Raw genomic sequence first — 18,797 nt, 5'->3', positions numbered from 1 at the left:
CAATCGATTTGTATTCAGAAACCTTACTTGCATGAAAAGCAATCGATGTTCAATTAATTATTTGAAACTTTGAAGCATTTAGGAATTTATTGGAGTGTTTCTTGTCCCAATCAAATATTAAACCCAGAGAACAAAGTTGGCCTTCTTCAGTTATTGGAGTGTTCCCTTGGTGACAAGGATTAAAGTGAATCATTTGCTAAATTTCCGCAAACGTTGATAGATATTCATATCAACAAAGTCTGAAACATTATTCTATGTCGAAATGTTTTAACACCATAGAGCTCGTTAACATACAACGCAGACGGAACTTTAAAAATACTTACTGTGAATTTAAAGGGAAGAAAAGCACAAAATCTTCAGAGAGAGAAAAAACTTGGAAACATTCAGTGACTATATGTTAGAGGTGAGCGTTCCGTTCTTGTCTCGAGAATTAAAATGAAGATAGACGAGGACAAGTGAAAAGAAGTAGAGAGCAAATGCCAAGACACATATCCAAAACGGATAAGTTGATCTAACATAGGCCGGTACGCCTATTATGAGGCCAACTATCACAATAATCAGAACTTCAGTAGAGTAATCCCAAGTCAATCCTCTTGTGTATACAATCGCTAATATAATCGAAATTCCCAGCAGATTGTTCATCGTAACATCCTTGTATATCTACAAGAACAAACCACATGACTCATTTTATATACGGTTGTGTATATTGAAAAGCCAATCGCCATTGACCGTAGGCGTTACACATTTACTAGTTAATAATAAATGGAGTTTGAATGAAACTAACCTCAGAGAATGTATCTGATGTAACTCTAGCCTTGTCTTTCTTGCGACAGAAGTGAGCAGACAAAGCGTTTCTTAGGTTTCTTGCCAAAGGGATCACTACAAAGACAACATAGAAGGAAGGAACTCCAGCTGATTTAGACAAAAGCTCGATGTTCGCCATGAAAGGCGTTGCAAGAAATAGGACAATTAAAATCCCTACAATAACTTCAATTGTAGCTCTCATGGTTCTCTGGGAGAGCAACTTAGCTACAAGACTTTCCTTTGGTTGTTCCATCTTCAAAACTCTATCCTCCTGATGACATTAACACTTCTTCCATTTTATTAATCTGATCAAGCAGCTTAAATATGAAATGGGAAAAGTGTAATGTACTTACAGCTCGGTTATCTCTTTGACACTCGGTGCTATCGAAACTAAACTTGTACTGTTTGAGCCATCTTGAGATCCCTTTCTCAAATTCAATCTCATCTATCTCACCATCACTATCGCTATCAAAATCAACAAGCAATGTTGTAGCAAGCTCATGTATGTCACACTTCATTCGTCCTAGCATTCCAAACTCCACAGTCAGATCCTTAAGCTCTGACACTTGGATTTTTCCATCTTTGTTTACATCTATCTTTTCAAACAATCTGCAGAACAACCAGTAACTAAGTAAGTTTCCTTCTCAAAACCAATTAACAAATAGTCCTTATGCATAATATAAGGTCATAACTTAATGTGAAGCTAGAAATGTTGAGTTTCTTTTGGGCTTCTAACTTAAAATCAAATGGCGGTAAGTGCATGTATTATTATATTCACACACTCTTTAAAGAAGCTTATATTACTCATGTCCCACTGAAACCCTGATACTGGAATTAAAAGCTGGAATAAAAACCTGTGCAAGCTCTCTTTACTTAGTTGTCCATTTTTAATAAAGCTTTGAGGTGAAAAATTCTGCAAATGCTTATGTACTTCTGACATGAGCTCAAACCTTGCGCGATCTAAGCTCTTCTGTTGGTCTGCTGTATCAAAATACTACGGCAAAAGCGTGTTAGATTTGGCATTTATACTAAGATCATTTATAAAACATATGGATCTTGGAGTTTTGCATATACCGAATAAAGAAAGTAGACAACAGTTGCAGAACCAGAGATTATTAGAGTGATCAAAACTATACGATCTTTCCAAGATTTGGAATCAAATATCTCTGAAAGTGTGACCATGACGAAAGGCAATAAAGTCAGGAGCATGATCCCTGCCGCTTTCTTGTTCTTGGGATCTGCTTTTACGCCAGCTTCTGCATACAAAACCGCAAAACATAGTCCCCAAATTAGAATTTCCTGAAGAAAAGAAAGAATCAGGAGATTTAAAACATACCAGCAACGATCTTCATTATCAGTTGTCGTCTTGGCATCGTTGTGTCCTGTATGGAACGTCTTAAAAGTCATATTATGAAGCTATAGACTCAAAGTAAGAAGAAGAAGATCTTACAGAAGAGATTCTCTGGACTTCTCCTTTTCTTATGGACTGATCTGATCCCAAACCAGACAAACCAAAGACAACACAAGATCCCCACTGCATAGTCAAAGCAAAGACAGTGTATGCCACAGTAACTCCAACGTTATTATCCACCATTGAGTTTGCAATCTCACGGCTTCCCGTTAGTCCACTCGCTGAGATCAAACCCCAAAACAAAGGCTTAATCTTACATCATAGTCAAAAATAATAATAATAAAAGCTAAAGAAGAAAATGACTTCTTCTTACAGAGAATAAGAGCTATTCTTGTGAACATTGTAAGGAGAGGGAACACAATTCCGCCGTAGAAACCGACCTCGAAGATGACAAAGAGCTTAGTCCTTCCTTCAGACAAGAAGTTTTCGCCGATGATCAATAGACAACCAAAGGAGAAAACTTGGAAGACGTATCCTGCAACATTGTCTGCACATGGCAGAAACCCGTAGACATGAACACAAGCATTCTTGGAAAGGCGATTTGGCGGATCGAGAGTTAGAATTTCATAGCTGGATCCTTCTTGAGATCCATCGGAGAGCAAGATTGATTTATCCGCAGACAAAGAATTTAAAACACGACCGTTTACGGAAGAGATCAAAGCTGTTATAAAGAGAAAAGACAGAAACAGAGAAAGACGTGCCATGGAAGTAAGCTTGAAACAGAGTTTTTTAGTGCGCAGTTTGGTCGGATCCTTCTCTTCATACGCGCATATATACACACAGAAACTAAGTGATGGAACGTGATCTTTCTAGAGTGTTTAGTTGAGATAAATATTAACCATGCAGTAGTGGTAAGGATTGATTGGGACAAGACGTAAACCTCTCAGAATCCTGAGTTTAGTTTTATTGCAAACTAAGTTATTGCTGTTCAATTAGATGAAAATATATCTTAAACCTCATTAAAAAAAATTGGGACCGGACTAATCGTTGATGTTGTTCATCTAAGGATTAGTTAGGCTTCGATCCTGATACCCCGGGTCATTGAAAAAGAATATTAAGAAATTGACTTAATTAATTATCGAGTCTGAATTATAAAGAACGTGAATGTCACCACTCTTACTATTATTAGCGGATGATTATTATAAAGATTTACTCGTATGACCACTGACTTTTTAAGTTCTGTTGAAGTAACTTCTTCTTTCTTTTTAACGTGTGAATCAGCAAATCTCATTTTCACAGCCTTAAATGCTAGTGCAAACACAGACCACTGCCAAGTTTGGTATATAAAAATTTGTTCATGACTTTTACTTTTAAGTTCGGTTGAACTAACTTCTTATTTCCTCAGCTCAACATGTGAATCAACCTGATGAAAAGTTAGCGATTAGCAACTTACGGGAATCAACGATATAGTTTGTTGTTTGTTTCTAGTCGCTAACAATAATGAAAAAAAGAAAAGAATATATTCAAAATAATCTTGGTTCACAAAGTGGAGGACAAATGTCGTTGTTACTAATTTTAAAATCGTTATTCTTTTGTTTTTGCTGTATTGTAAATGAAAGGAGGTGGAACTTAAAGAATGGGATAATGGCAAAGAAGGAATAAATACCTTTGTTTCCACTATATATGTTCTACTTCTTCCAAATTCTTATTCTGTGATGCTCATTTCTTTTCATCATACCATTTACTTTCGATTTATCTTCGCATAAACTGTAAAACAAAAGTCAAAACTCATCTTGCTAGGTTTAATCCCTTTATTATACCGTAATGTCTCACCAACTTAACGGCTACTTACACCTTATCAAAAAATGCATATATAAGACTTGCCACGTTTTAGTTAAATGATAGCTTGGTCAGAGGGAAAACGGCATATTTCACTATGAACTTGACATCTCTATTGCTCCATACATGAACTATTGGATCGAGCCAAAAGCACCACGAACTAACTTTTTTATTTTGAATTTCATACATGAACATTCTCAATCTGGTTAATTGCTACATAACCGGATCTGATTTCGGTTCACTTAGCTTTGGGTGCTGAGGTGGCACATACTAGCCTAGAATAGTATTGGCTGGTTTAAAAGCAGACCAAATTGATTTTTTTTTTCAATTCGACTTGTCGTTTTGCATCATAAGTTTTGATAAAATCATCTTGTTGGTATTTTTTGCTTCCTCAACTCTGTCTTTCTGGAAGTACATTGTGAGTCCTCTTTTTCCACTCATACATACTCTACTTGGTTAAACTCATACACTATCAACAAAGATCCCAAGGAGAAGACATGGAAATTTGGAAAGCATAGCAGATGAGAATATCTGCACATGCAATGAATTCGTAAGGTGCAGACAAACATATTTGGTTAAAGTCATCTTAATCATGGCCGGTTCAAGAGTGAGTAACACTTGTTGCTTGTCAAAATTATCCGAGATAATTGTCAATATCGGGTTCTTCTTAGACAAGGAGTCCATGCCAACGATATAGGCTAGAAAGAGAGAAGTGGTGCAGGACCAGACGTGCCACTGAAAGAAATCTGTGTGACATCAAGTTGCAAAGTAGGATTCAGAACTATTTAAGTACGAGGAATCTAGCTAGGATTATATAAACCAAATGGTCTTCTCTTACTATAAATTTGGCATTACCGGGATCTAACTTTGTCGCATTAGAGTGTGACCGGCACCGGCTCCTCAAAGAGAGGTGCTTGTTACCAGTGGGGAGCTAGATATAGATTTTATAGGGGTCAAAAAATTTTATTAGACGAAAAGAGTCGTGCATGGGTCTTGAACTCAAGATATGGGGTCAAAGGAAGAAATTTTGACTAGTCCAGTGGAAGCCCCTTAGTCCAGCGGTTTAACTAAGGGTTCATTAATGTTTTTACACCATGAGGTCTGGGTTTCGAATCCCAGCAAAGTCGAATTATGCAGATTTATGGAGAAAAGCATATAGGATATCTTCGGCATGGCGCAAAGAGTACCGTCAAGGCATGGATCTCATAGGACGGCTCAGGATGATGCAGTCATGCGTAAATCCTCATAAGACATGTAGAATTGCCGACTATAGAATCGTCTTGTAATATTTCTCATAGGAAGAAATTTTGACCATCTCACCACAAGAACAACACCAAAAACAAGCCTAAACCTAATTTTTTTTATAGATTTTCATAGGGGTCAACTGACACCCGTCAACCCAAAATGGCTCCGCCGCTGATTTTATATGACACAGATAAGATAATTACTATTTATAAAATATATAATAATTATCATATTATTTACTATTTATCAAATTTTAAAGAAAATAGGTGTTTTATTATATACTTCTTATGTTTCAAAATACTTGGTGTTTTAGATCAGTTCACAATTATTAAATAATTTTTATCTTATCTAAAAAGTAAGTTAAAATCTAAATTAAAAATTATTTAGTCAGTTACAAAATAGACCACAAAATATCTTGTTACAAAGATTTTTTGATAAAATTAAGAGTTATATTAAATGTATAAAAATAAGAGCTATTTTAAAACATCAAAAAATTTCTTAACCATCATATATTTTAAATATGGAGGGAATATGATTTAGTGTTTACCTTTTTTTATACAATACGGTTCTTTGTTTAATTGGTTAAGGTGTTTTTGTGTGACATACATTAACCGGGTTCAACTCCCAAGAATAACGAAATTTAATTTTAGCTAAATGTTGTCGCTTTGAACAATGATGTCATACTAGTTGTTTAAACAGTCGACTGGCGACTGCTATGGTAAATATAAATTTAAGCATAACTTCAAAAGTTTATATATTTTTTTGAATTTATCTTCACTTCGCAATAAAATATGTAATTCGTAAAAGAAAATACGACGAAAAAACTTCAGTTTGAAATAAGGTGTTTCCCTACTAAGAAGAACTATTCAGTTCATTTACCAGAACATCAAGGTAAATTTGATAGTTGAACTTGAACAACCTCATGTTTAAAAAATGAAGATTTGATTGCTAGATTCAAACATTATCTTAACAAAGATTCAAGTAACTAAAACAGAGTAGAATCTAATATCAGAAAAAGTTTGTCTGCAAGGCCAGGAAGAAACAAGAAACCATTAAAAATGAAAATGTTAGTAAGACTTTGGAAGAGAATGGCATATCTTATGTTTTTTTTTTTTTTTTTTGATGTCATGTTTTACAATAAAAATATTTTTAAAATGTTATAAATATATTTGATGTGATATTAACATTTTGAAACATAATTATTTATATTGATTACTTTGTCTCTTTTGTTTTAGATTTGAATTTTTATCTTTGATTTTTTTTTTTTTGCTGGCTTTATATATCTGGAATGATATATATAAACATTGTTGGATATATTTGCATAAAAAAATATATGAACCCCACAATATTAAGAGGACATCAAAGATCATTTTAATTATTTTAATTATATTTTGCTTATATTTTTCATATATATATATATAGTATACTTGTTTTGCAAATTTTATGTCTTACATTAGCTTTTGTTATTTTATGCATATACTTATTTATCATACTTGTGTAACTTTTATATTTAATGATAAATATTTAAATTTAGTTGAGAATTATGTAAAAAATAATAATACTCTCTATGTTTCACAATATATGTAGTTTTACTGTTTTAGAGATAATTTTATTGTTTTTAGCATAGACTCAAATCTGAATCAAAAACAAACAAATTAATAAAGTACTTATAGCGATGCGCGTTGGAAAACATCAACGCCTTTCTCAAGGCGTTGATGTATGGGTCCTGATGCTATGATAGTTTCTGGTGCTATGGAAGCGTCTTCGCTAGAACCGTCATGAGTATCACATTACTCACGACTCCTAGCGTCCACCTCTTTAGTCCGCAACATCTCCTTCTCGGGGACTGGGTTGGTCGCAGGACCCAGTCCTGTTTCATCCTCTCGAAAGTTTCAGAATCGAACAGGATTTGTCTTCCATTTGCAAAAACAATTAAAGAGAGATACAAGACATCATAAACAATTTTGATTATTTTTGTTATATTTTACTTATATTTTGCATATATTTTTATATAGTATTATTTTGTAAATTTTATGTCTTACATTAGTTTTTGTTATTTTATGCATAGTTTTGATACTTGTGTATCTTTCAATTTTAAAGAGAAGTCTTTAAATTTAGTTGAGGTTTTATTTAAATAAAAGATAATACTTTCTACGTTTCACAATATATGTAGTTTTACTGTTTTAGAGATAATTTTATTGTTTCAAAATATATATAGTTTCACATTTCTAAGAACTTTTACTTTAATTAGGTATAAGGTGCCAATCAAACTGTATAGACTTATTTATGATTGGTTCAACTATATCTAATCTAAGAAGTATATATGATACATCGATGATCAGTGTCATTGTGAAATAAGTGGGAAGTTCTATCAAGTAGGTAAGTTGTAAATCTAGGAATGAAAGAATGATCCATGTGATCATCTCAAAGAGTGCTGAGACGAGACATGAAAGAGTTACAACCAAAACAAACACAGAGAACGATCTCAACTTGTTATAATGGCAAAGAAAACATTTTACCCAAAAAATAGTTTAAGGGATGTTCAAAAAACGACCTCTTTTGGTTCTGATTGGACCCTGCTTTCTCATGAAAAGTAAAAGCCAAAGAAGGTTAATTCGTTCGTCTAGTGTCAGAGGACTGAGGCGCCTCTAAAAAGCCAAAATAAGTATAGACAAAACAGAGACAGAAATACTCAAGGGAGGGTGTCATAGGGTATTTATCCACTGAAAGAAAATTACCCCAGTAGCCTCTTCCCCGGCTACGGCCACCACCACCACCGCGTCTTCCCTGTCCTCGGCCATGTCCTCTTTGACTGCCTCTACCACCACCGTATGAGATTCCTTCAAATGCTTTCTTAACAACCTGATGACTCGGCACACGTCCCTTCTTTGCGCCCACGTTATTACTTATTACCCGCTCCAGTTGCAGGCCGTTTTACTCTGTCGTTGTTAGCCAAATAAAACATACAAAAGATAAGATTTTCCACATAGGAAAAACAAGAAAAGAGACCTGCATATTGACTAAAAAGATGACTAAATCTAAGACCAAAAGATGATTGTGAATTTGGTAAAAATAGGCTTCTACCCAGTTGTTGTAGAGGCTAACGTCTTGGTGGCTTCTTTCCAAGAAAGACTAACACTCTTGTCCCCTATAAACGAAGGCGCTTTTGCATGCAATACCTGTAATCATATAAGGACGGTTAGGTTTGCCTAACACTTCTTAATTTATGATCAGACTTTAAAGGTTACAGAGATTTGGCTCTGTTTTCACCTTTGTCATTGCCAATATGTTATTGCAAGTCCTAAGTCCAGTTGTTGCATTTTGCTTCTTCGTTTTCTGATAGCAAATTTAGTTACAATAAACCCCGAAAGAGAGATTGAGACGGAACAGGAAAAGACAGGACTGAGAAGTTACCACGCTTGACTTCTCCTTGTCTGTCTTGGCAGCCGACATGGCTTTGTTGTGCTCAGACGTTCCCTGAATTAGTTTCTTCATTGTTGCCTTGGTTAGATCCTCAACGCTAGCCAATCTGCAACGTCCGATTATATTATAAATGTAAATCCTAAATAACTAATCACATACTGATTCTTACAAGAAGAAAACATACCTCTCAGTGAATTCCTTGTAAGACTCTGAGACGTCCTCCCCGAGTCTATCCGATGGCTGTTTGTTGCATTCGGAGCGTATATGTTCAAACGGAAACGCATAAGTAAAAGAAGAAAGAAAAAGAGACTTGGCCAGCAGCTAAGAATATACAACAGGCACTCCACATATGTGAAGTTCATCTCTTCCACAGTCTTCCTGGCAGGCATGCATTTCTAAAAGTTAAGCGAGCGTGTCAATCTTCATAAGATAACAGAAAAGTTAACTAGGCAAGTAGTGTTAATATTCAAAATATGAGCCCGGGGTAGAATATACATCAGAGAAATGACAACACTAACAATTAAATATATTATATATCCCATATAAAATATGTGAAGCCATCATGAGATAAAAGTACCTTTAGGAGTTGAACTATTTCGGGAAGCATCTGACGTGCTACCTGAGCGGTTGTGTGTGGCGAAATCTCAGCCAAGGCTCTGACCAAATCAAGCTTCCTCTGCTCAGGCAGATAATTAAAAAAAAAAGCATTTTGTCAGTATAAAAAAAGCATTCTGGAGTAGTAAAAGAGATTTTACCAAAAGAAGGAAGAAGATAGACACGCAGAAATTTTGTATGAATAAAAAGAGAATATAGAGATTATGGCAATAAAATTACTTTGGCAGGTAGGATATGAGTGTTCATGTATTTAAGAAACTTGGTGCCTGGAGCACCTCTTTGTTCAGAAGAAGCTGAAGTTAGTAAAATTCTTGTTTCAAAGCATCTTGACTACTCCCTCCGTTTCTTAATGATATACTTTTTAGAACAAAAAGTTGTAAACTTTTGTGTTTTCTATGAAAAAAAGTTTCAAAAAGATGTATTTTTTATGTTTTCTATGAAAAAAATTGTAAACTTTAAAAAAATTAATTGACTTTATTGAATTACTATTGGTTAAAAGTTATTAAAAACTGAAAATTACAGAAAACGATACATTTATTATGCAGTTTAATGTATTTTTTTAATATGTGTGAAAATACTAAAAAATCTATGTTTGTAGAACAGAGGGAGTATATAATTTCCAAGTACTACACATCAGTAAGTGATTACGCGTTTAAGCACACACCAATTAACCTAATGTGCCAACAATACCACAATCGAATGGTATGTCATTGTAGCATTTTAGGATCGAATCCACAAGGAACTAGTGATCTATAACACCAAGAATACACAAACTTTCCTAATCTAAGCAAACAAGAAGATGGATGATTTGTAACAAGCTAATATCCTAGAAATATAAACAAGGTGATCTCAAATCCAATCAAGAAATAAGTGCAAGAACTTTCAAATGCTAAGGATTGATCCATGGGCAATGATAATTGATATAAGGTGATCAAAGTTCAATCTAGAATGTTCAAACAAAACAATCAACAAGTCTATAGGTCTAGATCTCATTCAATATAGATTAATCCACTCTCGTGGCAAAAACCCCTATGCTAATCATGAATTAAACATCAACTATCGTTGGCTAACGTAATCAAGCATGCATGAATCACAAGTCTACTAACCACTTAAACACCTTGGACATCAACTGTCGTTGGCCAAGCATGTAAAAGACAATACTAAGCTCATTCAAGCATTTTAACAAACACCTTTCGGGCTTAAAATAGCTTAAGGTCTAGATGAGAGTGATCAAGTCTAATCTAGCATTAAGTACACTTAGCAAGCATAGAACAATGTTAATCAAGCCATAAACATCCTAAATCTCCACCTAATCATCCTAATCTATCTAACCCATGAATCACAAGGTTACTACTCACTAATCTCCATAAGAAACCTTAAACCCATGTAAGGATCAAGGCTAATCATGTTAATGAGCAAGAGAAATACTAATATAAGATGAAGTACTTCCTTAGATTATAAAAAAGATTCAAGCTTTTACAAGTTTAGACAAAGTCTTGAGAGAAAATGAGATAAATTAGGGTTTTTGGAGGCTAAAACTATTTATAAGAAGGCAAAACTCGAACTGGTTTAATTAAATTAAACCGGGTCAAACCCGAGTAAACCGGTCAACGTCTCAAAATCGCATCCGCGGCCATCGCATCCCGCTCCACCAAGTCGATATTGGACAGGGACATTGGCCTTTTCCCAGCGGGTTCATCATCCCGTTTCACTAAGCCGCTGCCATCAAGCTCGACATGTTGACGAGCGGTGTCTCTTACCCGTTACCACAAGCCGCGTCAATGTCCGTATCAATTCCCAGCAGTGACCTTCGACTGCTGCATCAAACCCGCTTTGATTCTTGGAATCGAGCTCCACTTCTTCTTCTTCGCCTTGACCACGCCTGAGCTGACGTCTCTCCTCCGCCATGGCTACAACTCGCGGAGGTCGTCGCTTCAAGCTTCGTCGTCACTAAGCTCTCCACTGAACCGGAACCACCGAGCCACAGCCAAGCTCAATCCGTCGTTCATCCATCGTCAACACCTCGCGTTAACCGTCGCGGCCAAGCTTCTCCACCAATGTCGCATTCTTCTTCCTCGTGGTTCAAGCCCGAGATTGAGTCGAGGCCATCCACCACAGGATTCTCTCTTCCAGGCCGTCTCAGCTCCTCCACCGTGCTCTCAGATTCAAGCCGTGTCGGGATCGAGCCTCGCCGAGCTCCATCGTTGCGGCCATCCTCAGATCGTGAAGCTCGTGAGCTCCAATGGCGACTTCTCCCATATTTACACAACAGGTCCTCAACGTTTTAGTTCTTTTCACGTTGGCCCCAAGACTTCTGAACGTGCAATGATATACTTTCAAATCAACCCCAATCTTTCATCCGTGCGATTTAGCCCTCGTGTAATTGCAAGATGGTCCCTTGGTTTTGGATTTCGTTCAAATCGGCCACAAACTCCATGACTTGCAAGAACAGCCTTACGATTTCGCCCCAAACTTCTCAAGTGTGCACATTAGCCCCTATTTATGCAATTATGCATGTAAATGCAATATTAATACTTAAATGCAACCTAGAATGATCATAATGAGCTAAAATATGAATCTAAAACCTATTAAAATCATGAGATATCAACTCCCCCACACTAGTCCTTTACTTGTCCACAAGTAAACTTTCAAGAACTCATGTTGGAGAAGTTTTGAAAACGGAACTTATTAACCAAAAGAACACTCTCTAGCTTTCAACTTGACATCCTAAGAAAAACATAGCAAATAGCATGAGCAGCTCTCTTTGTACACTCTAGCTTCTCAAGGCCTATCAAGACTCTTATGCCTCAACACAAGTCAATTACTCATCAATCAACAAGTTTTTTAGCCAACCCTCACATTCATTTAACAAGCATACAAGGTGAGTTCTTGCAAATGGGCACATGATCTCAATCATTTGGTTTGGTGAGAGCAGATGGTCTAATGTGAAGAAAGATGGGTTTCAAATGCATTTTTTTATAGTGATTCACACTCAAGAATAGGAGCAAGATCATTATGCAAAACTTATCTAAGAAAAGAAGCAATTTATGCATACAATGTTTTGTTCTCATCATTCTACCTCTTTCCTAAATGATTTCAAGCTCTACCCTTCTTCTTTTCATCATCCCAAAACCCAAAGATACACTCAACTTCACCTCTCACCCAATGAACACATTATCATTTTTTTATTCTAACCAACTAGAGATTCTTTTTTTCTCTTTTTTATTCACTCAGCTTTTTTTTCTTTTTCTTTTCATGTTTTTTTTTTCTTTTATTCTAAAGGGGATTCTATTTATAAACACAAGAGCTTTTTTTTTTTAATCTCTAGTGGCTTTTTTTTTTCTTTTCTCACTCTTTTTGGTTCATTTCTTTTCACTTTCACTCACATCCCTATCCCAAGATCAAAAGAATTTAAGCTCACAAACCCAACAACCATCCTAGAGGCTAGCCTAAATGAGGTCTTAATGCTAGCCAAAGATGAGAACAACTCATTGTCGCTCCTAATACTCTCAAAATTTTGCACATGACATACTATCAATAAAAGGCCTCACTCAAGCAAATTAATGTTGGTTTCAAAGAATGGTGAGGGTTAATGGGGATGGAAGTGCCATTTGGGTTAACAAAGATTGGTACAAAGAGAGAAAGATAACCCAAATGTGTATAATATCCATGATCAAGTATGCAAATGCCCATATGCAAGAGAGATTAAGTTCATTAAACCATAGTTCATTTGGAGTTGGTTTCAAGAACAATGTCAATCATCAAGCAAACAACATGTTTCAAGAAGAGTTTTCAAGGCTCGAAGCTTACAAGCTTTTTCAAGAGATGCTTAAGCTACTTGATATGTTTAGCTAGGATGTCAAATTGAGTTCTAGACATGTGTTCTTTACAAGGTTTCTCCCAATGCATGAATGCAATCTAAATGCTTCTAGACTCAATCCTAAAGATGCAAATGGATCAAGTGAAACTACATGAAGATTTTAAAAAAAAAATCAAATTTTTATGAATTTTCTATGCAAATAAGTATTCACAATGCAATGCATGAGACTCATGGCAAGTAAACAAAACAGAAAATGATGTGAGATAGTAGACTCTCCCCCAAACTTACTTCACACAGTCCCTTATGTGAGAGTAAGCTCAAAGAAGAGATCCAAGGGAAAGAAATAAACATGAAAAGTAAATATGTACAAGGTTGGAGTGACACTTACTTGGAGTTATTGGCTGAATTGGGTGGTAGAGGACCCTTGGCCTCGGGTTTGTTTCACCATGGACATGGACTGAAGGGGAGAAGGCAAGTGTCTAGAGTCACAATGCTTCACATCAGCCAAGGCAAATAAGACTTGACCTGAAAAATCTCAACCATGCTTATTAAATAACCTAAAAAGAGAAGATAAAAAAAATATATATACAATGGATAAACATGGAATTTCCTCCCAAGTGAGCTTGTTTTAAGTCTCTAGCTTGACTTTGTGTGTTTGTTAATCATAGGTATCAAAAGGTTGAGCCAATGCACCTTTGGTCCTTCTCCTACAAGAACAAGGAACCAAGTATGCAAAGGAGCACACTACTATCCATAGAAAATAGACAGATTTTTCCTCAAAGAGCTTCACTAAAGATGTGACATGAATTATGAAATGCTCCTTGAGGTTCAGATGGTCATGAGAATCAAATGCATATGGTGGAAACACACAGTCAACTACAGGCTCAAACAAGGTTTTAACAAAGTAGTCAACTCTATCTCCATCAATCAAGTAATACACAATGCTCACATTCTCATGATAATTTTTGACAAGGGGGTTTTCTATCCTAAGCAAGAGCATATCCACATCAAGTTCATCCCCTAAATCAGCAAGTTCAAGAAGAGGTCTAGGTTCATTAAGCATCAAAAACTCATACTCAAGATCAATTGAAGCACAAAGATAGTTCTTGTCAAAACAAACTTCAATATGATCTCTAGCAAGCTTTTCTATTCTCAACTCATCTAGCTTCCTAGTTTCACATATTAGATCAAGACATTCATTTATGAGCACAAGAGAATCAAGATCATGGGCAATATTCTCACCACAAGGCAAGCAAAGTTCCTCAAGTTGAAGTTCTAGAGTGGAAATTCTTGTACCTTCCAGCTGGGATGGTGGAACCCAATACATTACCTCTTTAAGGTCATAAGCAACATTGAACTCATACTGTGTAACCTCCCTTCCTTCAAGCTCTGCTTGATCCGTAATAAGCTCCACCCGGATCCTTCGTGCTAGGGATGTCTTTGCTGACCCCAGGTACTTCTTCTGAAGCTCGTTTAACGTCACAAGCTGTGCTGGTGTGAGTATACTTGCATCAAAGGGTGGTGGCTCCACATACACATATGGCTCATCTTCGATGTGATCTTCCTCTTCTTGTGGCTTCTCAAAACAGCTTGAAGCCATCACTCAAGAACAAAAGCTAGAAGTAAAGGTTAGTAACTATACAAAAGAAAAACAAAGCAAGAAAATAAAGCTAAGTCTCAAGAAAGATTGAAATCCTAATGATAAATCTACTAGTTCCCCGGCAACGGCGCCAAATTGATTACGCGTTTAAGCACACACCAATTAACCTAATGTGCCAACAATACCACAATCGAATGGTATGTCATTGTAGCATTTTAGGATCGAATCCACAAGGAACTAGTGATCTATAACACCAAGAATACACAAACTTTCCTAATCTAAGCAAACAAGAAGATGGATGATTTGTAACAAGCTAATATCCTAGAAATATAAACAAGGTGATCTCAAATCCAATCAAGAAATAAGTGCAAGAACTTTCAAATGCTAAGGATTGATCCATGGGCAATGATAATTGATATAAGGTGATCAAAGTTCAATCTAGAATGTTCAAACAAAACAATCAACAAGTCTATAGGTCTAGATCTCATTCAATATAGATTAATCCACTCTCGTGGCAAAAACCCCTATGCTAATCATGAATTAAACATCAACTATCGTTGGCTAACGTAATCAAGCATGCATGAATCACAAGTCTACTAACCACTTAAACACCTTGGACATCAACTGTCGTTGGCCAAGCATGTAAAAGACAATACTAAGCTCATTCAAGCATTTTAACAAACACCTTTCGGGCTTAAAATAGCTTAAGGTCTAGATGAGAGTGATCAAGTCTAATCTAGCATTAAGTACACTTAGCAAGCATAGAACAATGTTAATCAAGCCATAAACATCCTAAATCTCCACCTAATCATCCTAATCTATCTAACCCATGAATCACAAGGTTACTACTCACTAATCTCCATAAGAAACCTTAAACCCATGTAAGGATCAAGGCTAATCATGTTAATGAGCAAGAGAAATACTAATATAAGATGAAGTACTTCCTTAGATTATAAAAAAGATTCAAGCTTTTACAAGTTTAGACAAAGTCTTGAGAGAAAATGAGATAAATTAGGGTTTTTGGAGGCTAAAACTATTTATAAGAAGGCAAAACTCGAACTGGTTTAATTAAATTAAACCGGGTCAAACCCGAGTAAACCGGTCAACGTCTCAAAATCGCATCCGCGGCCATCGCATCCCGCTCCACCAAGTCGATATTGGACAGGGACATTGGCCTTTTCCCAGCGGGTTCATCATCCCGTTTCACTAAGCCGCTGCCATCAAGCTCGACATGTTGACGAGCGGTGTCTCTTACCCGTTACCACAAGCCGCGTCAATGTCCGTATCAATTCCCAGCAGTGACCTTCGACTGCTGCATCAAACCCGCTTTGATTCTTGGAATCGAGCTCCACTTCTTCTTCTTCGCCTTGACCACGCCTGAGCTGACGTCTCTCCTCCGCCATGGCTACAACTCGCGGAGGTCGTCGCTTCAAGCTTCGTCGTCACTAAGCTCTCCACTGAACCGGAACCACCGAGCCACAGCCAAGCTCAATCCGTCGTTCATCCATCGTCAACACCTCGCGTTAACCGTCGCGGCCAAGCTTCTCCACCAATGTCGCATTCTTCTTCCTCGTGGTTCAAGCCCGAGATTGAGTCGAGGCCATCCACCACAGGATTCTCTCTTCCAGGCCGTCTCAGCTCCTCCACCGTGCTCTCAGATTCAAGCCGTGTCGGGATCGAGCCTCGCCGAGCTCCATCGTTGCGGCCATCCTCAGATCGTGAAGCTCGTGAGCTCCAATGGCGACTTCTCCCATATTTACACAACAGGTCCTCAACGTTTTAGTTCTTTTCACGTTGGCCCCAAGACTTCTGAACGTGCAATGATATACTTTCAAATCAACCCCAATCTTTCATCCGTGCGATTTAGCCCTCGTGTAATTGCAAGATGGTCCCTTGGTTTTGGATTTCGTTCAAATCGGCCACAAACTCCATGACTTGCAAGAACAGCCTTACGATTTCGCCCCAAACTTCTCAAGTGTGCACATTAGCCCCTATTTATGCAATTATGCATGTAAATGCAATATTAATACTTAAATGCAACCTAGAATGATCATAATGAGCTAAAATATGAATCTAAAACCTATTAAAATCATGAGATATCAGTAAGTCTGAGTTCATACCACAAAGATTGACAGAGCAATTTGTAGGCATGATAGATATCTGTCAATATGATCTGAATCTAAAACCTGCCAAAATAATATTTGAACATCAGAGGTGATTCCACGTAATTGAGGTCTACACGAAACCTTCAGAGACCCAAACTTCCATGACTACTATCATCACCATCTAAGGGATGGAATTTGCTTATGTAAATTTTTATTACTCGCTTTCTACAGCCAAATTTGCATCAAGACAACTGTTGACCTCTACCCTGTGGTCATTCCTAGACTGTGCTGTATACTGGAGTTTAGAAAAGTAAAACCTGGCTTCATTAAACCATTTCTCACATAGCACGTACTACCAATGAGCCCTCACATCAAAAGTTCACGTAAGATTATCAACTGAAAGTGCAGCACACCTTAGAATCATAAATGTAACGCTTATATATCTTTAAAAAGATCTTTTCTGAGGGGTGAAGTTTAAAGCTAGGACAAGTATCCTAAAATCAAAAACTTGCAAACGCTACCGACTTCTTCATTCCCAGATGACAACTACTTGTGCAACTAAACATCAATAAACATTTTGGAAGAATAACCATTACGGTCATCAAATTAAAGCAAGAAACTTATGTTCATCCCCCATAGAATGTGACACAGGAAACTCACATTGAACTTTGAATTCAAATCAGCCTGTCTCTTTCTTGAGGAGCTTTCCCTCCAAATATACTCAAAGTTCGCAAGAAATCCATAAACATATTGAATTCTTCTCCAGATACATCTCCTAGGCTCTGGAAACATCAGAAGAGGCTATGATAAGAAAGCAAGACAGAGAAAGACCAAAGATATGATCCAACCTTTTTAATCAGGTCGGTCATATGTCTTTCTATTTCTTCTTGAGGCTTTAACAGTTCTGCTTTAAGAGGGAACACCTACATAGACATACAAATCTGTTAAAATAGTACTATAAGATATACAAAAATTTTCCAAGAAATTCCTTGAAATATTCCTATTAGCTTTGCATTATCAGCATATTTTCATTTCACTTGTTTTCGAAGATAAACAAACTCTCTCAAAACTTCAGAAAATAATCAAATAAAAGCCACTTTACTATCTATGTGCTTATTTTGGATTAAGCATCTTAAGTCATTTTAGGAGTATATTTTGAACACGATATTAGCAATAGAACCAATACATTATGTGCAATATAAGGCTACTACATTATTCATATCGGCCGATAAAAAGATCAAAACAGGTCGAACTTGATGGTAAAATAAAACAGAGAGTTATGAACTTCGTTAACTGAAACCGAGATAAGATAGAGCGAGAACCTCTAAAACAGAAGAAAAAAACAAAGATGTATAAAAAGAGACTGACCTTGTCTCTGATGAAGTTTAAGAAATTTTCACGAAGTAGACCGTCAGTAGTAAGACTTGTCCCAATATGCTTAAACGACGCAGTCAATGATTCTACACCAAAAGGTGAAAATTAATGAGACATAAGTAGTTGCTATGGTGCTACAATAACCACCAAATATCAACATAACATATAAAATATACATGTAAGAATCTGAGAAAGCTTGAACCCAAGTTAGTTATTTACACACTTATTTTTAAACAAAAAAAAATGAGTATAGAAGAAATCACATTACCCTTGGTATCCAGCCGAAATAACGACATAATAAATGCCTTGTGCACAGCATCACGCTCCACCTATTCCTCTATTTGTATCATAATACTCCAATTCAGAGATGTTCATCTATCACATCATCTGTAGGAAGAGTAAGGACACATTATACCCCGATATCAGATTCTTCGAGAAGATCAATGTAGGCATCGAAAGCTTTGGTTGCGAGGCCAGTGAAGAACTTGAAGTAGCATGGAATCAGCTGCGCACCAAGCTGCTTGGTTTTGATGTTGGCCTTTGTCAACTTGATAATCCATTCATAATCTTCAACATTCTGCCAAGCCATGAGAGTAACCGATGAAAGCGAAATCAAGCGAA

The 18,797-nt window shown here is 36.6% G+C and overlaps 1 protein-coding gene across 2 annotated transcripts; it reads right to left on the bottom strand.

Annotated features, from left to right (window-relative positions):
• Positions 1-196: 196 nt before the first annotated feature.
• LOC103838933 (sodium/calcium exchanger NCL) lies at positions 197-18,664 on the bottom strand. Of its 2 annotated transcripts, none has more exons than XM_033278819.1 (16): positions 18,445-18,664; positions 18,171-18,262; positions 17,651-17,725; positions 17,463-17,584; positions 8,847-16,883; positions 8,654-8,768; positions 8,510-8,575; positions 8,324-8,418; positions 2,529-8,178; positions 2,255-2,436; positions 2,141-2,186; positions 1,879-2,060; positions 1,659-1,798; positions 1,158-1,413; positions 785-1,075; positions 197-660 (listed from the first exon to the last, which is right to left on the bottom strand). In XM_033278819.1, the coding sequence occupies exons 9-16, from the start codon at positions 2,917-2,919 to the stop codon at positions 391-393; spliced, it is 1,758 nt and encodes a 585-aa protein (XP_033134710.1). In that variant the 5' UTR covers positions 2,920-8,178; positions 8,324-8,418; positions 8,510-8,575; positions 8,654-8,768; positions 8,847-16,883; positions 17,463-17,584; positions 17,651-17,725; positions 18,171-18,262; positions 18,445-18,664; the 3' UTR covers positions 197-390. The 2 variants fall into 2 exon arrangements, with proteins under 2 accessions (XP_033134710.1, XP_033134711.1); XM_033278820.1 differs by having other exon boundaries at positions 1,879-2,057.
• Between the last annotated feature and the right edge of the window lie 133 nt (positions 18,665-18,797).

The sequence above is a fragment of the Brassica rapa genome, chromosome A09, assembly GCF_000309985.2.
Source record: "Brassica rapa cultivar Chiifu-401-42 chromosome A09, CAAS_Brap_v3.01, whole genome shotgun sequence".
Taxonomy (NCBI): Eukaryota; Viridiplantae; Streptophyta; class Magnoliopsida; order Brassicales; family Brassicaceae; genus Brassica; species Brassica rapa.
Note: the sequence above shows the minus strand (reverse complement) of the source record. Positions and strands in the feature narration are given on the sequence as shown.